Source organism: Dermacentor andersoni, chromosome 11 (assembly GCF_023375885.2).
Source record: "Dermacentor andersoni chromosome 11, qqDerAnde1_hic_scaffold, whole genome shotgun sequence".
Lineage (NCBI taxonomy): Eukaryota > Metazoa > Arthropoda > Arachnida > Ixodida > Ixodidae > Dermacentor > Dermacentor andersoni.
The window spans coordinates 114,346,849-114,367,122 of NC_092824.1; the positions used below are offsets into that span (position 1 = coordinate 114,346,849).

At 43.1% G+C, this 20,274-nt stretch overlaps 1 protein-coding gene across 2 annotated transcripts in view; it reads left to right on the plus strand.

Moving 5' to 3' along the window:
* The window catches only part of LOC126539526 (uncharacterized), a 54,844-nt gene that overhangs the window by 24,755 nt on the left and 9,815 nt on the right, over positions 1-20,274 (plus strand). For both annotated transcript variants that reach the window (XM_050186398.3, XM_050186399.3), the window contains exons 11-18: positions 937-1,154; positions 2,364-2,529; positions 3,289-3,461; positions 4,599-4,824; positions 5,593-5,787; positions 6,823-6,964; positions 17,682-17,723; positions 19,317-19,349. In XM_050186398.3, the coding sequence (XP_050042355.1) occupies positions 937-1,154; positions 2,364-2,529; positions 3,289-3,461; positions 4,599-4,824; positions 5,593-5,787; positions 6,823-6,964; positions 17,682-17,723; positions 19,317-19,349 (1,195 nt within the window). The remainder of the gene's footprint in view (positions 1-936; positions 1,155-2,363; positions 2,530-3,288; positions 3,462-4,598; positions 4,825-5,592; positions 5,788-6,822; positions 6,965-17,681; positions 17,724-19,316; positions 19,350-20,274) is intronic.

The following is a 20,274-nucleotide window of genomic DNA, read 5'->3' on the forward strand; positions in this document are numbered from 1 at the left end:
TATACAATTCCTGTTTATGGAGCACCAGAACACCGGATGGTAGCAGAACCGGCAACAGCACCTCGTAATATTTTGTTGGAGTAAGTGTCCGGGACGTTATGTGCTGCATGGGTGTTCTCGTTGAAAGAGCACAGTAAGGCACCACATGTACGTTACATATTGTCACTGCCAGCACTTTCACACCAGCAGCTAAGTAGCAAATGGTCATTGCAATTTTAGTTTTGTGTGCTCTAGCTGAACTCAGCATCACAAGATGGCACTACCAGCACTCCGCTTCTCCAGTATTCTGTAAATAGTAATAGTTCATGGACATGACAGAACCCTCCAATACTGAGCCCTCCACTACACATTTAGCTTTTGGATGTAAAAATTTATCATATCATTAATTAGTCAGTCTATCAAAAACAAAAAGCTTCATGCTACACTCATTACAGTTGCTGAAGCAATATTGATTGGCTTGTTGGTTGGCCACTGTTGTAAAGGCAGCCACTTGTGGACAAATTGATAATCATTAAAAGAGAACTGCAACTAAAGCTTTATTTCTGTCAGGCATCTATGTTCATGCTGGAATGGAGCGCATTCTTTACCAGGTAGCAATAAAATGCACCTGTTCCGCGCAACATGTTGTGTTAAATTATACACTTCCCACCCACCGCATCACTGCAAGGGGTCCCCGACACATCCATGGGTGAGAGAACCACTGCGATAGATCACCCCGACTTTATTTGGCAATCGGATACTTGAGAATCTTCATTCCTTTCATGGAAAAAACAAAAGAAAACAGGAGGGCAGCTGATACACCTGTTCTTCATCTTGTCAATCTGTATTGCTTCTAAAATCTCCCTTGTTAATTTGCTTTATTCCCTACATGCCACCGTAGCGCTTTCCAATTCACACACAGCACTGAACTCCAACACCTGCTGTCTCGTGTCGCAGGCCAAGCTCAAGAACCACATCCATGAGCCAAACTCTCCTGAACTGGTCCACTTCCTGTTCACTCCGCTAGCGGTGATCGTGGATGCAGCGCGAGATTGTGGCCGTCCTGGCACGGGTGCCAGCCTGGCGGCACGTGTCGTTAGTCCCCTGCTCACACGTGATGCACTTGAACTGCTGGCCAACTGCTGCACGTCCAAGGAGAGTGACCTCTGGCACAGGTCAGTCGAAGGATTGGACAGGTTTAGTGTACAGTCATTAGGGCATTGTTGTAATCGCATAAAATGTGCCTATCATGATTATCCGTTTTTTTGCTGTTTAGCGCGCAGACTATGCGCACACATCCTTTTGTTAGCGCTGTTGCCTTTAAAAGCGCTGCGACCAAGCTGAGCCGTGTCACGTGTTGTACTGCCGTCAGAAAAAAACGGCCTTTCGACATACGTGTCTCAGTTATAACAGGCATGAAGGACGAAGAAAGAAGCCCACACTTCTGTGTGAATTTATGGATGTCACAGGAGCAACTGGTGCCCTAATGCCCCCGAATGTTCCCCCTTGCTTCAGCTTAATTATACTTACTTGGCTTGCATACGAAGAGAGTGTGGTCATTCAGAAAGGCCAGGCTTACACGACTGGTCAAGAACAGGTGGACAGCATTCATGTAAGCAGTGTGCCACACCAGCAGTAATGAAGGCGCATCATCGATGTCTTCTTTTTCTCATTTTATGTGTCACATTCTGCACACTGGCTTTTGCATATGATGCTGTAACACTGTTTTATGCAAAGCATTAAACACGAGTAATGCTTCTCTGAAGTAAACAGTTAGATGGCCAGCAGCAGACCCAAGATCATAAGATTCTTTTTTTTTTCCAGTCTGCAGCTGATAATGGCTACATGTGTATCACCATGCATTATCTCGAGCCAAAGAAGACTCCATATAACAAATATTGCCATAGAAACATGGTCAAAACCTCACATGGAGGGTTTATAAGTGTGGCTAAGTCACATGTCAGTCATTTCTCGACTTCATGCCCCTGTCAAGTTTGGCCAGCGCTGGCGATGCATTACATTTGTTGATACTAGGCTTAGTGCCGACTTGCCAGGCATGCTCAAGACTACCCTGCTGATACCTATTATTGAAGAGAAGACTGGGAAGATGCAGAAGAGGTGAATCGCCAGGTACAGCCAGATACATCCAGAGCAGGGGTTTCCAAGCTGGCATGACGGTCTGCTGGTGCTTCTGACCTTACAAAGAGTGATGTGACATTTTATATTTTCTCCTTCATCCATGTTTTAGGGGTCCATGTCTTAGGGGTCTCCTCTATATTTATTTCACTTTGGCAGTGTTTCCACTTTTGTAAAGCCTAACTTTAATTGTAGTGCCTTGCTGTAGAGATGGGAACCTGACTCCTTTACTCCGTTCGTGCTTGCAGCCTGGGTGATGCGTGGGTGGTCCCACGGGACATGTGGAAAGGCTATGAGTCGGAGAGCTACCAGCCTGTCTTCTCGGATGGATGGGCGCCTGACTGCAGCGGATCTGACGACCAAGCTCCACCACCCTCACAGCCGCCTCGTATGCGCCGACGGTCACAGGAAGAGGTCAAGTTTTGGTCCTCACATCACATTTGCATATAATGTGATACTGACGTAATAGAATATCTCTTGTTATATATACTCTTGTTACACAGAGGACTTCATGTATCAGGGCTTGACTTTTCATTAGCTTGCTTTGTACATTTAGTAGTGCCTTCATCATGGAGTTGTCCAGAAACAGAAAGCAGGACCTGTACTTACAAAACTGCCGTCATAAAATCTTTATCCCATCAGCCAGCTTTCCGGTGTCGGCCAGTTATGGTAGGGGTTGGTGTGATGAAGATACAATTGCCGTAGTGATGGCCAGTCGCACGCCACACTTGCGTAAAAGAGATTTTGTCAGCATGGGCTCAGGTTCTTGGAATGCAAAACAAAGCATCAGCGTAAGTGTTGACTCACAGCTATTTATTTCTTAAAATTTGTCACGTAATTATTAACATGAAAACAAACATCCCTCACTTGCATAGTGCCATAAAAGCAGTAGCCAGAGATTGCAGTCAATTAATCAATGTGTTTTGCTTTGTAAGTGTTGTCTGCATCTCCATATGTAAAGAAGTGATGGCTGGTTGACAAAAACAGTGCTGCTCAAGTGTTATTACATCTTCTTGGTTGCACAGGTGAATTTATGATGCACGGGAGCATCGCTGTACAATGCCATTTCTTCATTAGGAAAAAAGAAACAGACTGTATCCTTAGCATAATTTCAAAATCCACTCCTAGCATTGTGCGTAACATCGCACATCCTGTTTCTCCATTTCCTTGCAGGTGGAACTGCGTGATGTTCCTGATTACCACGCCCATCGCGGAAACGTCGTGTCGTCACAGCATGACATGGACAGTCGCTATGGTGGCAGCGACTATCTCAACGAACGCATGCCAGGACCACTGCAGGCATCGCCTTACGATCGGGGCTTCTCACCACGGGACCATATGGAAAGGCAAGCAACTGCTGCTGTTCGTGCTCATCCAATGACATAAAGCACAATTGCACACTGCAACAGAATGAACAACTGGATGAGTTGATGCTATACATCGTCTTCATTTTGTGTTATCATCCCTTGCTGATGTCCCCAAGATAAACAGCTATACACTTTGTATATCCAATGAGGCATTATTAAATATTTCCCCCCTGTCGTCAGTATCATAGCCCTCACTATCATGCCAATCACTACTTCTCAAGCATGCATAGAATGTAGCAGCTCAGACAGATAATAAGATTCTTTGTTTGACAGCGTGACTGACGCATTGCACATGTAGCTATCACCTTCTTTCTTTAATGCAAAAAGCTTAACGTATTCCTCTACATTTCTCTTTTCTACTGCTGAACATGTGCACCTTCCAACACAAATGTACAGCAACATGTTTTACAAAAATTTTTGAATGATTCTTTCTATTAAAAAGCACCAAAAATATTTAATGTCAAGCTTCAAATAGCCCAGATTTCTTCATTAACTTGTCCAATTATACCAATAGCTAGCAAAATGAAATAGTCTTTTATTTGCCTGCAGTGCAAGGGCGGTCTATTATTCCAAGGCATTGTCAATGGGTGGCTCATTTTGGAAGATTGGCTGTTCATATGGGCAAAATTTAGCCATAGAATTACCATAATGTAGAATAATAATGTTGAAAAAAAAAAGTTATTTCTGCTGAAGTTCTTCAAAGGTGTGCACCTAAACACTTGTAGCCACATCAGGTTGTTTAAAGCATACAACAGATAAGCTGTGGAGTAACAACTGGTACCAAGACAAGGGAAACACACTTGAAGACAGACAACATCAGGAAATATAAGGGCTTAGTGTGGGTGGGTTTGGTTCATGTGGGCAGGAGTACTTGGGAGGTCTCTGGCAGAGACGTCTATGCGGCAGTGGCCTTAAATAGGTAGATGTTCAAGGGAGGTGGTGATGAGTCACATCCCATGACCAGCTGCAAACCGAGCAAATTATAACAGCCGCACCTCCTACCATTCCTGAGCTTGGCGATCTGCCACAACAAGAACCTGCTTATGGGTTATTGCCGCATCTCCTCCTAGGCACTGTTTTGTTGTAAAATCTGTGACATCATGTTTTGTCTTGCAGGCCTGGCACCCAGACTCCGTCGGAGTCAGACCTGCAAGACCCACGGGACCAACGCTCGGAGCTCAGTGTGGACTCAATGGAAGCCGGAGGAGGCGATCCACAGCGGCAGTGGCGAGCGTGGGCTGAGGCCCTCCGTGACCAGGGAGCTAAAGTAGTGCAAGTGGTGTACCCCCGAACTGCCAACAACGACAAAGAGCTGACCGTCGTGCGAGGAGAGTTCCTCGAGGTACGTGCTTGCTTCAGAGTCCTTCACCACTTTCCCACAATAGCCACATCGGATTCCATCTATACATATTGTTCAGACAATTTCCGAAGTCTTAAACTATCTGTCATTTCATCTGCTCCTGCAATGCCAACACTGTAACGGCTTCTCCAGCTTGCCGTAGGAATTGCTTATGGAAGAAATCTTCCCAGCACTACAAGGCATACATTTGAAGGATGCTTCTGCTGTGCTTGTAACAAGCAGTTTGGGTTCTTTGGTGGTTCTTCCTTTAAGTACCTTCCACCTGCCGCAGTGGCTCCATGGTTATGGCATTGGGCTGAGCATGAGGTTATGGGTTTGATTCCTGGCATTGATGGGAGCAGTATGGGAAAACATTTGTGCACCATGCTTTGGGTGCATAAATAATCCCAGGTAGTCAAAATTAATTTGGAGCCTTTCACTGTGCCATTCCCCATAACCCGCTGTACAGGTTTTGGACATTAAATCACTCAATTTGATTTTTATTTAATTTAGGAACCTTCAAGAACAGAGTGTAGGGTAGTTGGTAATAGCCGCAGCAGTGCTTTGACATTTGAGCACAGCACACGACAGTGTTATTCGCTTACTTAAGTCGTCACATTGTCAGCGTCTTGCTGCGAGCACAAGATTATCAAGTTTCTTGTCATAGGCATGTGAAAGACTGGCAACAGCTTTTTGGTGTTGTAAAATGAGCTGGTGTACTTTTGCAAATGAGCCGTGCGAAGGTTGAGTTAGATGCCTCCATCATTGCAGATCCTAGATGACAGCCGCAAGTGGTGGAAGACGCGCAACATCCGAGGCCAGGTTGGCCATGTGCCGCACACCATCGTCACGACATACCATGCCGACGACTCTGGCAGTGTTGGCTACGAGCACTCCTCAAGTCGCGAGAACTATGACCGCTCTCCTTACCCACCTGGTGGAGCATTCGCCGACATGGGCCTTGAGGTAATTGGCATAAGCACCTGGTTGCTGTCCTTGGTGTGGCTCACAGATAGAGTTGGTTAACGGTGGCCAGTTTGTATTGCAATTCATCCTCTCTTTGAAGAAGCATTTGGAAAAGTATTATGTGCTCAACAAGGCAGTCATACAAAGCAGTGCAATATATAATGCGCAATATGTGTAGTGCCTTTTAAGTTGCACATATGAAAAACAGCAAAGCAACAAAGTGGACTTGTTGTTAGTGCATGACACTAGGGTGCACTATCTGTTTCATGCCCAAAGCAGATGTCAAATTTTCAACTACTGTGTAGCAGTTATGATTATTAGTGACTTTAGTTAAAAGCACTTCACTGTGATGTATATATTCCACTTTTAGTGTTTTCTTCGAATTCTTAGCAAGTTCAAATCTCTGTATTTGTACTGTCACTAGCTCAACACACTGAATCGAGCAACGAGAAATGTTGTGTACAGAGCAGAGTTGTTTATGAGCTAATTTTACTAGTCTGTACAATTTCACTGCAGAAGAAGAGGGAGAGAGTGACAGTAAATGTTCCACAGAAGAAAAAGAAATGATCCAATGGTCTTCACAACTAATCTGCTCTTTCCCTAGATTAATGTGTTTGCATTTCTGCCAGCTCCAAATAACAAAATAGCTTCTTAAGACATGATCATGCTTGTTTCTTTACTTTATGGTTTATCCCTGTGAAACTATGGATATTAATAAAACTGTTAAGCTGTAAAGCTAGACTGAGATCTGTCCTGTCAATATCATTTGTCTACTTGCCTTGCCCCATTTTGCCTCGTTCTGTATACTATATCACAAGCTCAGGATGAGAAAATGAGAGAAACCATACCAAGGACATGTGAGCATATCTAGTCTTTTTGTTTATATTGCAGTCCTCTCCGTGAACTCAACTGCTAGCTTGTGCCGTGCTGTCCGCATAACTTGTTTCACTTACATGTCTAAGTTAGCATGTTAAGTACGATGCAGTACCAATTAGTGCCATCTACACTCCTCCGGTCTCTCGTCTCATGTTGCAGGGTGACTCCTCACCACCTCATGACCTTGGGGGTGACTCAATGAGTTCATCGGGACTGGGCATGGGAAGTCCACGCGGAGGCGGACCTCGCCAGCCGCCTGCTCCGGCCGACTGGGTCCGCCGCGAGCGACAGGGGAAGAAAGGTGAATTCCGCTACTTTTAAGGGGCGTGCCTCGCCCGTTTCATCACCCCTGCTTCTGCTGTTGCGCGCTGGCAGGCGACGAAAACTGACAGGACAGGACTGTGCGTGACCCTCGTTATCCTCCGCCCGCGGAAAATCTACAAATCGTCCCCGCTAGCATCCTTGCTTGTACACGCCGCTGCTGGACCCTCCTCCCCCACTCAAGTGCGAGAGTGGTTTCGAACATCTCCCATGTGCTGCGTATCGTCTGTCGTCTGCTGTTACCCCTGCTTCCGCTGTCGTGTTTGTGTGGCAGACGATGAAACGGACAATATGCTGCGCTTTCCTCGCTGACTGCTTTGAGAAGTAGCACCAAGTGGTTGTTTGCTGTAGCATCCATTTGATGTGTCTTTGACCTACAAGGTGTGAAACTGGATTGCCATGCACCATGTTAGCTGTTAGCACCAACACAAGGTGCAGTGCACTTTCAGGTAACCGCTTCAGATAGTGGAAGCAATCATACCTGAAAGCTTTCTCCTTACCTCGTCTAAGTGCAAACTGTAATGCCAACGGCTGGCATAGTTTGTTGCCAGTTGACATTGCAGCACTCTCTCACCGATGTGAGTGGAGAGTGCTTTGTTCATCCTTGTGAGGCAGTTCATACATCTGTGTCACCACAAGATTTATCTGTGAACAAACAGAGGAGAGAGTTCTACAATAGCTATTGCTTAGAATGTAGTTATGCCGTCTTTGGAGCATGCCATGGGCTCACATTGCTACACATCATTGAGTAGGACAGAGTTGCTTTAGTTCTTTAGGGGCACGGTGAAAACATGCCAGGTCACATGATGCACGCCCAGCGTGCCTTTAGCATTGCCGTTCATTGTTCATTATCAGTGAGGCGAGAAAACAGCACCACATTTTTGTTCCTGTTTGACTAGTGCTAATGCAAAAATTCTGACAGAAAGAAGAGATAAATTCAAGGCGATTGCTGAGCTGGCAGATAAAGACAAAAGTGGTGTATTTTCTTGGTGAAAAGGTTAAAAAACTTCCTCTTTTCCCCCCTTTGTTTGTGAACATCTAGCAGAGATGTGGCCAGTCGAACAGGCTCTTCATGCCTGCCGTCACTATGACGAGAAAAAGCAGCTTCTTTTCGATTCTTCAATCTCTTGTGTGGTAGATCACGCATTCTCAAACATCGAAATACTGTTTCCTTTTAAGTCATTCCCGGCAGTTGAAAAAAGAAATTACATATAAAAATTATAGGAAGATTGCCATTCTTTCTTCCAAATTTGGAGGGCAGAGATATTTAAATACAGTTGATTCTTAATGAGGTTATGGATATTCTAACCCTTTAGAGGCCGGCTCACATTAACGTTTGGCAAGTCGCACTGTGCAATACCTTATTTCCGAGAAGTTTTGTGGCCTGAGCGTCATTGGTGCACTTCACATGTGCAACGTTTCTACAACAGCTGTCAAACCATGGCCTGTGATGCCATGGCCAAGGCTTTTCCAGGCTTGTCTTGAATGGTTGCGGTTTCCATAATGTGTCAGTATCTGCACTGAAACACACATGCATCTCTACAACAAGAAGTCATCAACAGGCTGTCTACATTTTTCAACCACCACACAAGCGTAGTAGTGCGTACTGCTTAACGTTTTGCAATCAAAATTTTGACTGGCAAATAGTAGTAGCCCCATAAGTGTGAAGCCAATTTTAGAGATCACCAACATCATAGTGCAATCTGTGGATGTTTTCGTGTGTCGGCATGCTTTGAGTGGACTTCAGAGGAGAACATGCTGATGTGGTGAAGTTTCCCTTTGTAACTGCTGTTACTAGACACCTGAAAACATTGTTGCAGCTGTGGTGTTGAAGACAGTAGTGCAACCAAGACTTTTTAAGTCTTTGCTTGTAGTTGATGCTGCTTGAAGTACGCCCCAACTTGGCACTGGTTTCTTGTCTGTGTTGTTCAGCTTGCCTAGTGTGTTGCAGCTAAAAGACCTGCGCAATGTTGCATCTGTGTTGCGTGTCTAGAGCCGCTTTAGTGCTTGCACAATTGGTGTGCTGGACTTCAGCTGGAAGCAGTATGTAGTTAGGTGTTAATTATACATAGTGATGTGTCTGAGGAAGCTGATATATCTGCCAAAATATTGAGGCCCTAACAGGAGATGCTAGCTCTTCCAGTGTGTGCTATAGCTATGCAAATTTTTACAACTGGCCAAGTTGATCTGAACCAAGAGAAAGTAGGCTTGGGTCAAAATGCCACGAGAGTGAAAACTAGGTGGCTTTTAAGCAGTAGATAGGCTATTTCTTGCTTCATCTGTCTGCAGCAAAAAACTTTATGTACTAATGAGTTTCATGGATATATTGTTCCTACAGCATGAATGTGAATGATTTCCAAAAAACCTGCAACTACCAACCACCTTGAAAAGATTCTCTCTTGTCATTCAATAGACCAAATCTTATGCATTCGACTTCAGCATTTTGCATCGGTCTTTGTAAGTTTCTGAGCCAAAATTAAAAATACTTGCATTATGCATGACCACTTTCTCACAAGCTAGTGCTTGCGGGCATCCACCGCCTCTAATGGCAATTGCCGTGATAACAGAACGGTGAATGCCGAGTCATGCAGGCTAGAGAAGTATAGTGCATCCAGCCTAAGGTTTGCTTTTGCTGCCTTGTTTGTGGCAAATTTAAGCGTACACCCAGTGATTAGATGCGACTTCTATATACAGAGGTTGCATTTCTATGTACAGAGCACCTTACTGCTACTGCACATAATAAACACACTCACTGACAGGAAAATAACTTCGCTATATCTGTTGTTCAATATAAGGATACCCAATAATATTCTCTCATTTTAGATTTACTTTGTTATATTCGATAATTCATTACATCAAGGCTCGACTGTAGCCATTACCAGTTCAGCATAACAGTTGTGCAGGCATCATTGTGGACATCTTCCATATGTTTTGCTTCAATATGGTTGTGGAAACATTTTAGCAGCAACGGCTACAAGAGAGGCGGCATTTATTACCCTCAAACATTCATACATGCTCAAGTTTCATATGTACCTTTTTATTCCAGTAGAGAAGAGCCTTTAATGTGTTAATGCCCTTCTCTTTGGCAAGAGAGCTGGAATCAAAGTGAGTAGCTGTCATTATGATATTGAAGTGGCTTGTTGCTAGTACCTACACAGCGAGCTGTGTGTGCGGCAGCATTTAGGAAAAAGCCACAAGACATCCATGCAGACACAGCGCTCCTACAAGCTGCATTTATTCAAAGCCACGAAGGATCAAAACAGTGTTGTGATAACAGAGTTTGCATTTCCAAATTCCAAGGCCACATGTTTGGCTTTTCATGTATACTGCCAAAATGATGCCATACATAGATGGACATTTGAAGCACTTTTACCATTTTGTAGTGTTTACATTATGAATAGTTTAGAATTGGGCCACCTGAAGAGGTGCACTTGCAGCTGTTTAGTGTGTTGAGGTTGGCTAGTGCATGTCTTGCATCTCACCTTTGGTCTTTATAGAGAATTGAGGATCAAGATATATGTCACAAGACTTTTGGCTAGCTAGACTCGCGTGCTTTACAGAACAAAGCATAGTGGCTTGTCTGAAAGTTAGTGAAGCAGTTTGTTGCTTGTTGAATGCTCGTGTGCAGTGTGTTTTCTGGTGATGTACATTGTTTCTGGTGTGTTTGTCGGCATTTGATGAAGGTGTCAAAAGCACTTGCAGCACAGCAGCTGTTTTAATGTTTTGATTTTCTCACACTTGCTTTTGTGCTCGATACTTGAACTATCTTGTAGTTCAGCATCGTTAGGTTCCTCCTGTTATGCAGGATCCTTCCTTCCTTCCTCCTTTCCCAACTGAATGCTTTACACAAGCACACATTCTTAAGAATGCATTCCCAATTTGTTATCCCATTTCATCTTGAAGACCTAATGCTTCTTACATTCGGGTCAAAAGATTGTTTGTCCATTATCTTTGGAAAAACAATACACTGGAGCTGTTTTTGTGTCGTGACATGCGGTGCATTGTTAAAACGCTGCAGTTTGTTCCATGCATTGTTGGTGAAGGATTGTGATTTAAACATTCCATTATTGAGGCACTGCTGTTAACTTGCACTTCCCTTTTTGTTATGGCAACATCGTCGTGTTTCGTGCTCTGATCCCTGGTGGAAGGATGATGTTGCAAATTTCACAGTGGACTTAAACAGCAACCTTTCACTAAATTCTGTTGTGTTGTCATCATTAGAAGAGTGGTGTTCTTACCGAACTTTGATGGGCTGTCAGTTGCTTTAGATTAAGATGTTTAGAGTTGTCGTTTCCCTTCTCCGTCCCATTTGATAATGAGAGTCAAGTTCTTCCAGATATCCACTTGTGTACATAGAAGACTAGCTTTGCACTTGTTCTTTTTTTTTTTCGTCAGATGTCAGCTAATTGGAGTTGTCCCTCTGTGGTAGTAGTACTGAGGAAACAATTTCTGGAGCTCTGTAACCAGAGAGGTGCTTCTTGTTGGCAGTTACTGGCACCGAACAAATGATTGCATGTCAATTTGTGCTACTGAGTAACATTTTCTTTTAGTGAGCGAGAGAAACATTGTCCAGCATGCCATTATTAAGGTGGCAGTCTTTTGCTCTGTCAGAGCCATGGTTGACCTTTCCCAGCCTACTGCGATGATTGCTTACGTACTTCTTCCTTAGGTTTATGAGATGGTATCCTGCGTCAGTCTCCTCTGGAGATCGCACTGTGCTGTCATAGTTCATTCACCGCACCATTCTCTTTTGCGTGTTGGAAGTGATGCGTTTGCATAACACAGCATAGATGTGTTCGTGCTTCAACCACTAATGCCGGGAGCTGCGCACCTTGCAGAGGTTAAAAAAAACGTTTCCGACGGTTACTGGCGGCAGTTGCATGTAGCAGCACTTCTATTGACATTGTCCTGTAAAGAGTGACAAGTGTCCAGCGAAGCCTGTCACTTGTGCGACAAAAGTGCCTTAGAGCTCGTTTATGGATGAAACATCAGGTTTTTCAGAAGGTGGAAGGCTTTGTGATTGTTGGGCTCGAAACTGAAGAGTTGTGCACGTTGACTGTTTGTCAAAAGAAGTGTTTTGCAAACAGCACATGTTTGGCACATTTATCCAAGTGTTAACAGCACTTTAACGTTAATGTTAACAGAGACATGTTAGCGAGAAGAGATATAGATATATACTTACTATATACAGAGGTTACAAAGCGAGATCCATATCCCAGAATGCCAGTCTGTCCCAATTTTGCCATGTTCTGTGTCCTGTGAGATATTTTTTTTAACATTTTTGTACTACCTACCTCTTTAAAAAATTTTTGTCCGTTCGTGTGTAAAGATCAAAATGAAACACTCAAGTAGCAGTTTGGCTTTGGATTCATCCAAATGTCACATTCCAGCCGTCGCGAGTGTTGATGGCACTTGGCGTTGAATTTTTATTTGTGGACCACTGTCCAGTTTTACTTTCAGGTGTCGCACTTTTTATTGAGTCTTGTACAAGCTAAAGTCTGAGTGACGTGCATCAATAAAGTCTTCCCCACCTTACCATTAACAAAAACTGAGTGTGTTGTGTCTGTTGCCTAGCGTTGTTTGCGTTTCTGCATGCATGCAATTAAGATATACATTGCTGCACTTTGACCCTGTTTCACAGGGAGCAATTTTGTAATAGGGTGTGACATTGGGATAGTTCGTTCCCTTAGCAGGTATCGGAAACAGCAAAAAAAAAAAACATGGACAAGGACGCAGCCTTCATGTCGTATTCTTTTAGTCTTCGTCCGCACTTTTTTCATTTTCTTCCACACGTGTTGAAGGCAATTTCACTTGTGCTTTGGCAATTGCAATGTCGTGGGTGTGGCTAATAACCCATCAGTCCCTTTGGGCAAGCATTTATATAATGTTCAGATGCCAAACACCTTTTAAATGCAGGCTGCGTAGCACAAATGGGGAACAAATAACGTCATGACTCATCAGACACACCCCATCACCTGCCTGCTTTTAGATCTAACAGCGGGTACATAAGTTTTGCAGAAACAGTGCCTACATTGTCTTTGCTGATGGAAAGACTACACCAAACAATAATTTAGTCTTCCAGAAAGTGTCCCGAAAATTTGAACTGCAGCCGCTATGGTCTGTGTGTGCGTAACTCAGATAATGCAAACCAATTTTTATGGCCAGATGAGGTCAAATGAACAGACACTGACTGCACTACCAACTGCCTGTACATTAGTCAACAGGTTTACAACACTTGTCTTATGACCAACAATATTTTTCTATAGACTGTTGCATGCTATATTCCACTTCATAAGTTTCTTAATATTTCCAATAGCAGGAGTGCTTCTGAGAGCTGAAAAATAGCAGCATTTGCTCTCCTTTATTTCTTGGCATTGCAACAACCTTTTTTTCTTCTTTCTTTCTTTTTTTTTTTTTTTGAGATAATTCTTTCAGTGTTGGCGAGTGCATGTCGCATTTCGTGACACTGAAAGTTCATGCATTGTGTGACTTCTGCAAAAACTGAAAGGTGCAATTGCCTCTGTAAGCAGAAGATAAAAACTTGGGACATCAATAGCGACTGTGTTTCAATGCGACGGTAAGGTATGAATAAAAATTAAGCATGCCAATCTTGTATACACTCCAGATTACCCATTAAAAACCCTGCATCTTGGCTGTACTAACATTTTCTAACATGCTGCCCCTCTGCATGCAATGAGCTATCTACAATGCCTGGCAATTCATCTGCAAGTACGCATGAGATGTTCGATGTTTCGAGCGAAGGCTGTGAGAGAGGTGCAGCATGTGTGTTGCATTGTGGTGCTGACATAAAAATCCTACTCCTATTAAATTCCTATTAAAACATGAACAATGCTTGCCCTGCCTGAATATTAAGGAGATAGTGTGCATCTCATATATCACCATGGTAAACTCGGTTAAGAAAATGGGCTGCTTTGCAGTCGACGGATGAGGTTACACAGCATAAGGTCAAAGCAGAGATTACAGTTATGCAAAGGTGCTTTGTTTGTGCTAACTGCTAAATAGTGCATGCCACCCTTTTTTGCTCATTCATGTCAAAGTTGTGCTTTGTGTTTGCCATGCATCTTGCTTCTTTGCAGTATTGTGAGCAATTTTTTTCTCCTGTATTTCCTTTATGCACACATGGGTAGTAGACGTAGCAGTCATGGACTGCCACTACTGGTTAACGAGATATGACCATCATATACGGTTTAACATACTGATAACCTTGCACTTGTGTTTGTCTTATGCAAGATATAAAAATGCACAGTGACAACGCTCCTGTTTTCAATTAATAGGTGTGCATTGTAAGTAGCTTACTCTACCAAACACTCAGAGCAGCAGTGCTGATTCCTTCAAGGTCAGCATTACATGTCAACCAAGAGTGAATAAGTTGCCATCCACTTGAAAGTAGCATTATGTTACTTTGATATGGATGGCAGTAGTGTGAAGCACAAGCTGGCACGTTGCAAACGTCAAAGCTTCTTCTGCGGCAGAACCACTCACAGATTTCACGTTAACAGGCAATACCCAGTAATTTGCCTCTATCCTCAGACTGCCACAGGCTAACAATGGCTAGCACGACACTGCCATATCTGCAGCTTCTTAACCACAACATATTCCATGTAATAATTGTACAATATTTTACAACATAATAATCATATACAATGTCACATTAAATTACATGACGCATACTATATATTTCTTTCATATGCAACACACTATCTTTAGTTCGCAATGTAACCGTTTCAGTAGAAGGAGCCATAATGTAGGCACAAACTACCCTTTGGCAATATATCATGAAATTTCACCTGACATGCATTATGCAAATGTGCACAGAGACAGGCAAGAGCTGTGAGGCCCCCGGTTTTTATATAAGCGTGAAATTCGGGAAGTGCTCTCAGTAGGCGCAGCAGCTGGGCCAAACAAAAAGAAACCTTGCAAAATTGTAGTGGCTGGTGCTCTTATAATGCTTATTTAGACAAACTAAACATTTTCATTCATTTACAAAAAATATCTTTTTTCATGACATCGCGTTTAGAGAGTAAGCATCAATGCAAATAATGCACTTCAGCAACATACAGGCATAAACATCAAGTCATGGCAAACAAGTGTGACAAACTGCAATCAGGGTGCCTACCAAGTTGACATTTCCAAATTCCCAGAGTTTTCCAGGCTTTCACTGAGTGACGCAGAACTATGTTTTATGTCAAGACGCGCTGAAACCATATCGCCCGACGCTGACACTCTAGTAAGCATATGAAAAAAATTCCAGCCAACAACAGGGCGTCAAAGACGATTCATTACGATTCCTGTCTGTTACTTGAGCCAGCATTACCACGACTTTCGACCCTTTCAATAAAATTACAGCTAATTTTCCCTGATAGAGGCACAAATTCCCCGAGTTTTCCCTGAGTATTTCCAGACTACTCAAAATACCTGAGAATTCCCGGTTTTCCCGGTTGGTAGACACCCTGTGCAATGGCCACAAGAAGGGTTCCATGTGAAAATCGCAGGGACTGATGAGGTCCAGATGTATACAAATTACCCATCCCTCCCCCAACAAATGCTGGCCCCGTGCAAGTGTCAGCAGAGTGAGATAGTTCTCCAAATCATAGCGCTCATAGTTTCAATCTTAGCAATCATAGTTTTCTTTTCATCATCATCACCGTCATTTATTAACCCTTAATGGCCCCTTTCGGGGTATTACATGGGGGGTGGGGAACAGAAATGCAGAGTAGTCATGCAAAAGTGGTATGGAAGTTAAAAACAAGACAATAAGTCCCTACACACATGAATAATGATTGCAAACCATTGCATTTATTGTAATCACTAAATGTATGCACCTAAGTCGCTGGATGATGGGGGCCCTCTGAATGTATATATAGGTGCGGGGAAAATAAAGTTGGGGGTCTTTGAGTCCCAGCAATGATGCGGAGCTGTCGTTCCTTGAAGGCGAGCTAAGGTTAGTTTGACCACGCCCCTACCATCATCACCTTATTTATATAGCAACATTCTGCTGAAAACGATCACTTTGCAAGTCACAAAGCTGTTTGAAGCCAGCAGGACAAAGTTTAGGCAAAGCCATGTCCTGCACCTATCGGTTCCACCTTGGCTGAACCGACATACTTGCAGCTTCCATAGACACTAGTGCGAGATTTCCCTCTTCTAAATTTTATAAGGACTTCCATGCTCTTAAGCACCACTAAGCAAGAATGTTAAGCTGCTCTTGTAAATTACGCTTGTGCAATACGAGAAAAGTCACATATCTTACCGTGAAGAAGAGGAAAAAGGGAATGCAAAAGTGAAACATGGGTGGTGAGACCACAATGAAGCAAGCTATCTCCTCTTAAAGTCATTGATTTTGACAGCATGTGACAGGAACAAAAGGCTCAACCTAAGCCACTCATGAAAGCTCAAACACATGAAAGTACTTCTAAATTCGTGATGTAAAGCTGGCAAACCGCTGCCCCAGTTTTGGTACAAAGTTCAGAAACAGAAACTTTGGCCTTCATTGACCAGTTTTTTTTTTTTTTCACCAACTAAATACAAAATAAACAGCTTTGAAAGAACACTTCCCCACTGTCTAAAGTTATTTACTGTTTGTTACAATTGCAAGAAAGAATTAGAACAATGAAGCTAGTGTCCGCTTGGTTACATGACCATGTCCCACCCTCGTCACCAAAATGTTACAAGTGAGGGCAAAGAATTAGGACAATGAATCTGGTGTCTGCTTAGACACATGACCATGTCCCACCCTCGTTGCCAGAATGTTACAAGTTCGGGCAAAGAATTAGGACAATGAAGCTAGTGTCCGCTTGGCTACAAGACCATGTCCCACCCTCGTCAACAAAATATTACAAGTTCAGGCAATGAATTAGGACAATGAATCTAGTGTCCGCTTAGACGCATGACCATGTCCCACCCTCGTCACCAAAATGTTACAAGTGAGGGCAAAGAATTAGGACAATGAATCTAGTGTCCGCTTAGACACATGACCATGTCCCACCCTCGTCACCAGAATGTTAAAAGTGAGCGGAAATAATTACAACAATGGATCTAGTGTCCACTTAGACACATGATCATGTCCCACCCTCGTTGCCAGAATGTTACAAGTTCGAGCAAAGAATTAGGACAATGAAATTAGGGCCTACTTAGTGACCCAGTGCTTGTTTGACGGCCTTTTCGGGCACGCAGCTTTCTTTAGTCACCAGAAAACAATCTCATCTGCTAGATGGTGCTAAGGCAATCCCAACAGTGTAGCCCTTATATTGACCTTTAGATTTTGAATGACTTCAAATCTATGTACAACAGTGGCGAAAATATGAGTTATTTTACCAGCTGGACACAATTTGTATGCATGAACTTCAAGAATAGAAAAACGTCATTCATTTTTGTATTACATATTCTCCAGGCCAAGAGTCTGCAGATGCAGGTGACGTGAGGATTTAGCATTCAACAATAGCATTCAAGTACACCATATAGTGAGGTGCCCATGTCCCAGGGTTCCTCAGGGGCTTTAACTAATGCTACAGTGCCCGATGCACTGTCAGATGACAGAGGACTGCGGCACCATAAATACCTTAAAACATGCATTCTCGTCAACATTACCACAAATTGGAATGCTTAATGCATCCACGAGCCTTCTTCGAGGAGCGGCAAAATAAAGATCATCCCATGTCTCTTTCTCTCTCTTTCAGAGACATACGAAGAAAACGATCCATATGGGTACGTGGAAAGGAGTAAGTGCAATTTTGCTGCTTTTCCAAATCAGTAAGCAATCGAATTCAATTACAAGAAGAAAAAGAATGTTTTCAAGTTTAATGACTGAGCAGACCGCAATATTTGCAGCACGGCACATAGTAACATTTACACACTCGCAGAATTTCGCCTTACTGGTTACAATGCAAAATAACAGAGCAAGGGCCCATTTGGTCAGGCATTGCATGGCACCCGCCACGGTGACTTAGCGGCTACGGCATTGCGCTGCTAAGCACAAGTTCATGGGACCAAATCACGGCTGCGGCGGCTGCATTCCAATGGAGCAAAATGCATAAGCGCTTTTTTGCTGTGCATTGGGTGCACGATAAAGAACCCCAGGTGGTGAAAATTAATCCAGACTTCCCCACAAAAGCGTGCCTCATAATCGTATAGTGGTTTTGACACAGAACCCGGAATTTGAATCTTTTTTATTATTGTTACACGGATTAACTAACAAAAGATATTCAATTTGTATTGGAAATCTTGAACATTCTCGAGCCTACAGTATTCGGACTTTCAGGCCTACAAACTTGAAACACATATAAAAGTGGACACCAATTTCCTTTCCTTTATAAACTGCAGCCTGTTGCAGAGTGTAAGGTTAAGGGTTTAAATACTGTAGAAATCCATACAAAACAGAGGTTGACAGCAAGATGGAGACTTGAAATGATCAACAGTGGTTGAATAATTAAGAGGTGTCTCAGGCAGGAGCCAATGCTTTTACAAGGTGACTTGTCTAGTGACTGGTGGCTTTTACAAGTCCCCTTGTTGGAAAATTGGCTCCAGCCTGAGACATCTCCTGTACGACCACTGTTGATTAAATATTGTGTGTGAGAGAAGAGTCAAGATTTCCAGTATGAATGAAATATCCCTTGTTAATCAATCCACAGAAGACCCAACCAAGTGGGTATTCACTACATTAATTCGCACTATAGTAGGATTTTTGTGTGATAACTTGCAATGACATAACAGAGCCTCACTCTTCTAGCTGCAAACAGACTTATTACTCAAATCTATTTAGATATAAGGACAACAAAGGCCTAGCGAGTATATTAGTGCTTCAAGATGCCCAAAGAGTCACTTTTAGCAACAGCAGAGCTTTTACAAATGACAAAACAATGTAAACACTGGGTGGGATTCGCGCCACCCCTGGGAAAATATGGAGCTAGCTCTTGGCGACGTCACATGCCCTGATTAAGACCAGTAAACAAATAAATAAATGGCACTCTACTTTAACATGAATGGAAATGCACTTTGACCAATTACATTGCATTTCCCTACCGAAGAACCTACTCACACGGCCTCTTCACACTGCTCTCTCGGCTATACCATATCTGCTAGGGTTGCCTTCATAAAGCACTTAGTATATGTTGTGCACGAAGGCTTGCCCAGCGTGCTCCCTCTTGCTACTTAAGGAAGTATGGTGCTATCGCTGCACAAGCCTGTGATTCAACAAGCATGGTACAGCTTGATATCTGAGCTCGCCGCTGCAATTAATTTTTCATTAACTGCGCCGACGTGCTATACTTTATCCCTTACTTCTCTTTTCCTCGTTTGGTTTTCTTTCCTCCTAGACATTCCTCCGGCACCTCCAATACCACCACCTGGTAAGTTACTGTTTTTTATGTGTTTTTTATTTTCTTTAAGGGGGAGGTATTAAAACAATGCAAACAAACATTCAACGCCTAGCACCTGACTTTAGGAATATGCACTGAACCATGCCTTCTTGTAAGACACCAGAAGTAATATTTTCCTCTCCGACAGCTTTCTCTCCAAGAACCAACTGTCATCGAACAGCACCACTTCCAGGCTCAGCAAATAACTCACCCTTATCTCAAAATCGAACCTGGTATTTACCACAGCCAGAGCTATGCAGCCATTTATGATAGCAGCCCAAGTTGAGACACTGTGAACATAGTGCTGTGACCAGCAGTGTTTTAAAGGTATTTTGCAGGCCCAAGCAAAGTCTGCGCCCTTATTCTTTACTTTGGCACCAAATATTGATGCATTGATCCACTAACGAATTTCGACACCACTTTGCAAGGCATGTACTAGTGATCATAATAGAAAAAATTATCGCATAGCTTTCTGGTTACTAGTTTATTGTTCACTGAACAATCAGCCATAAAAAAGGGACTGAATAAAGATGCAAAACAGAATCGAATTTGCATCTAACAGAATACAACGCTGACTGAGGCCTGCTGGTGAAGCACTATCAGGAGTGACTAGGTGCTTTAAGCGGCTGCCTGTTCCACCTACAGACAAAACGCCCCTGGTTGTGACCACTTCCTGTATGGTAATTTTACAGTGAAAGCTGTATATGACTAACCTTTCGTAGTACTTTCGGCGTCAAGCAACAGAAAAAATCGTGTGAGCCGATCCTGGTGATAGTGCAGAAAGGGTCCAAGCTCAATGGCACATACCCCTGTAGGCTCGGGAACCTGTAACGCGCCCTTGAACTATTCTTGTCACGCATGGGACCCAAAGAGGTTCCAGGTACATGGATAAGAATATATGTTTTTGAAAAAATGT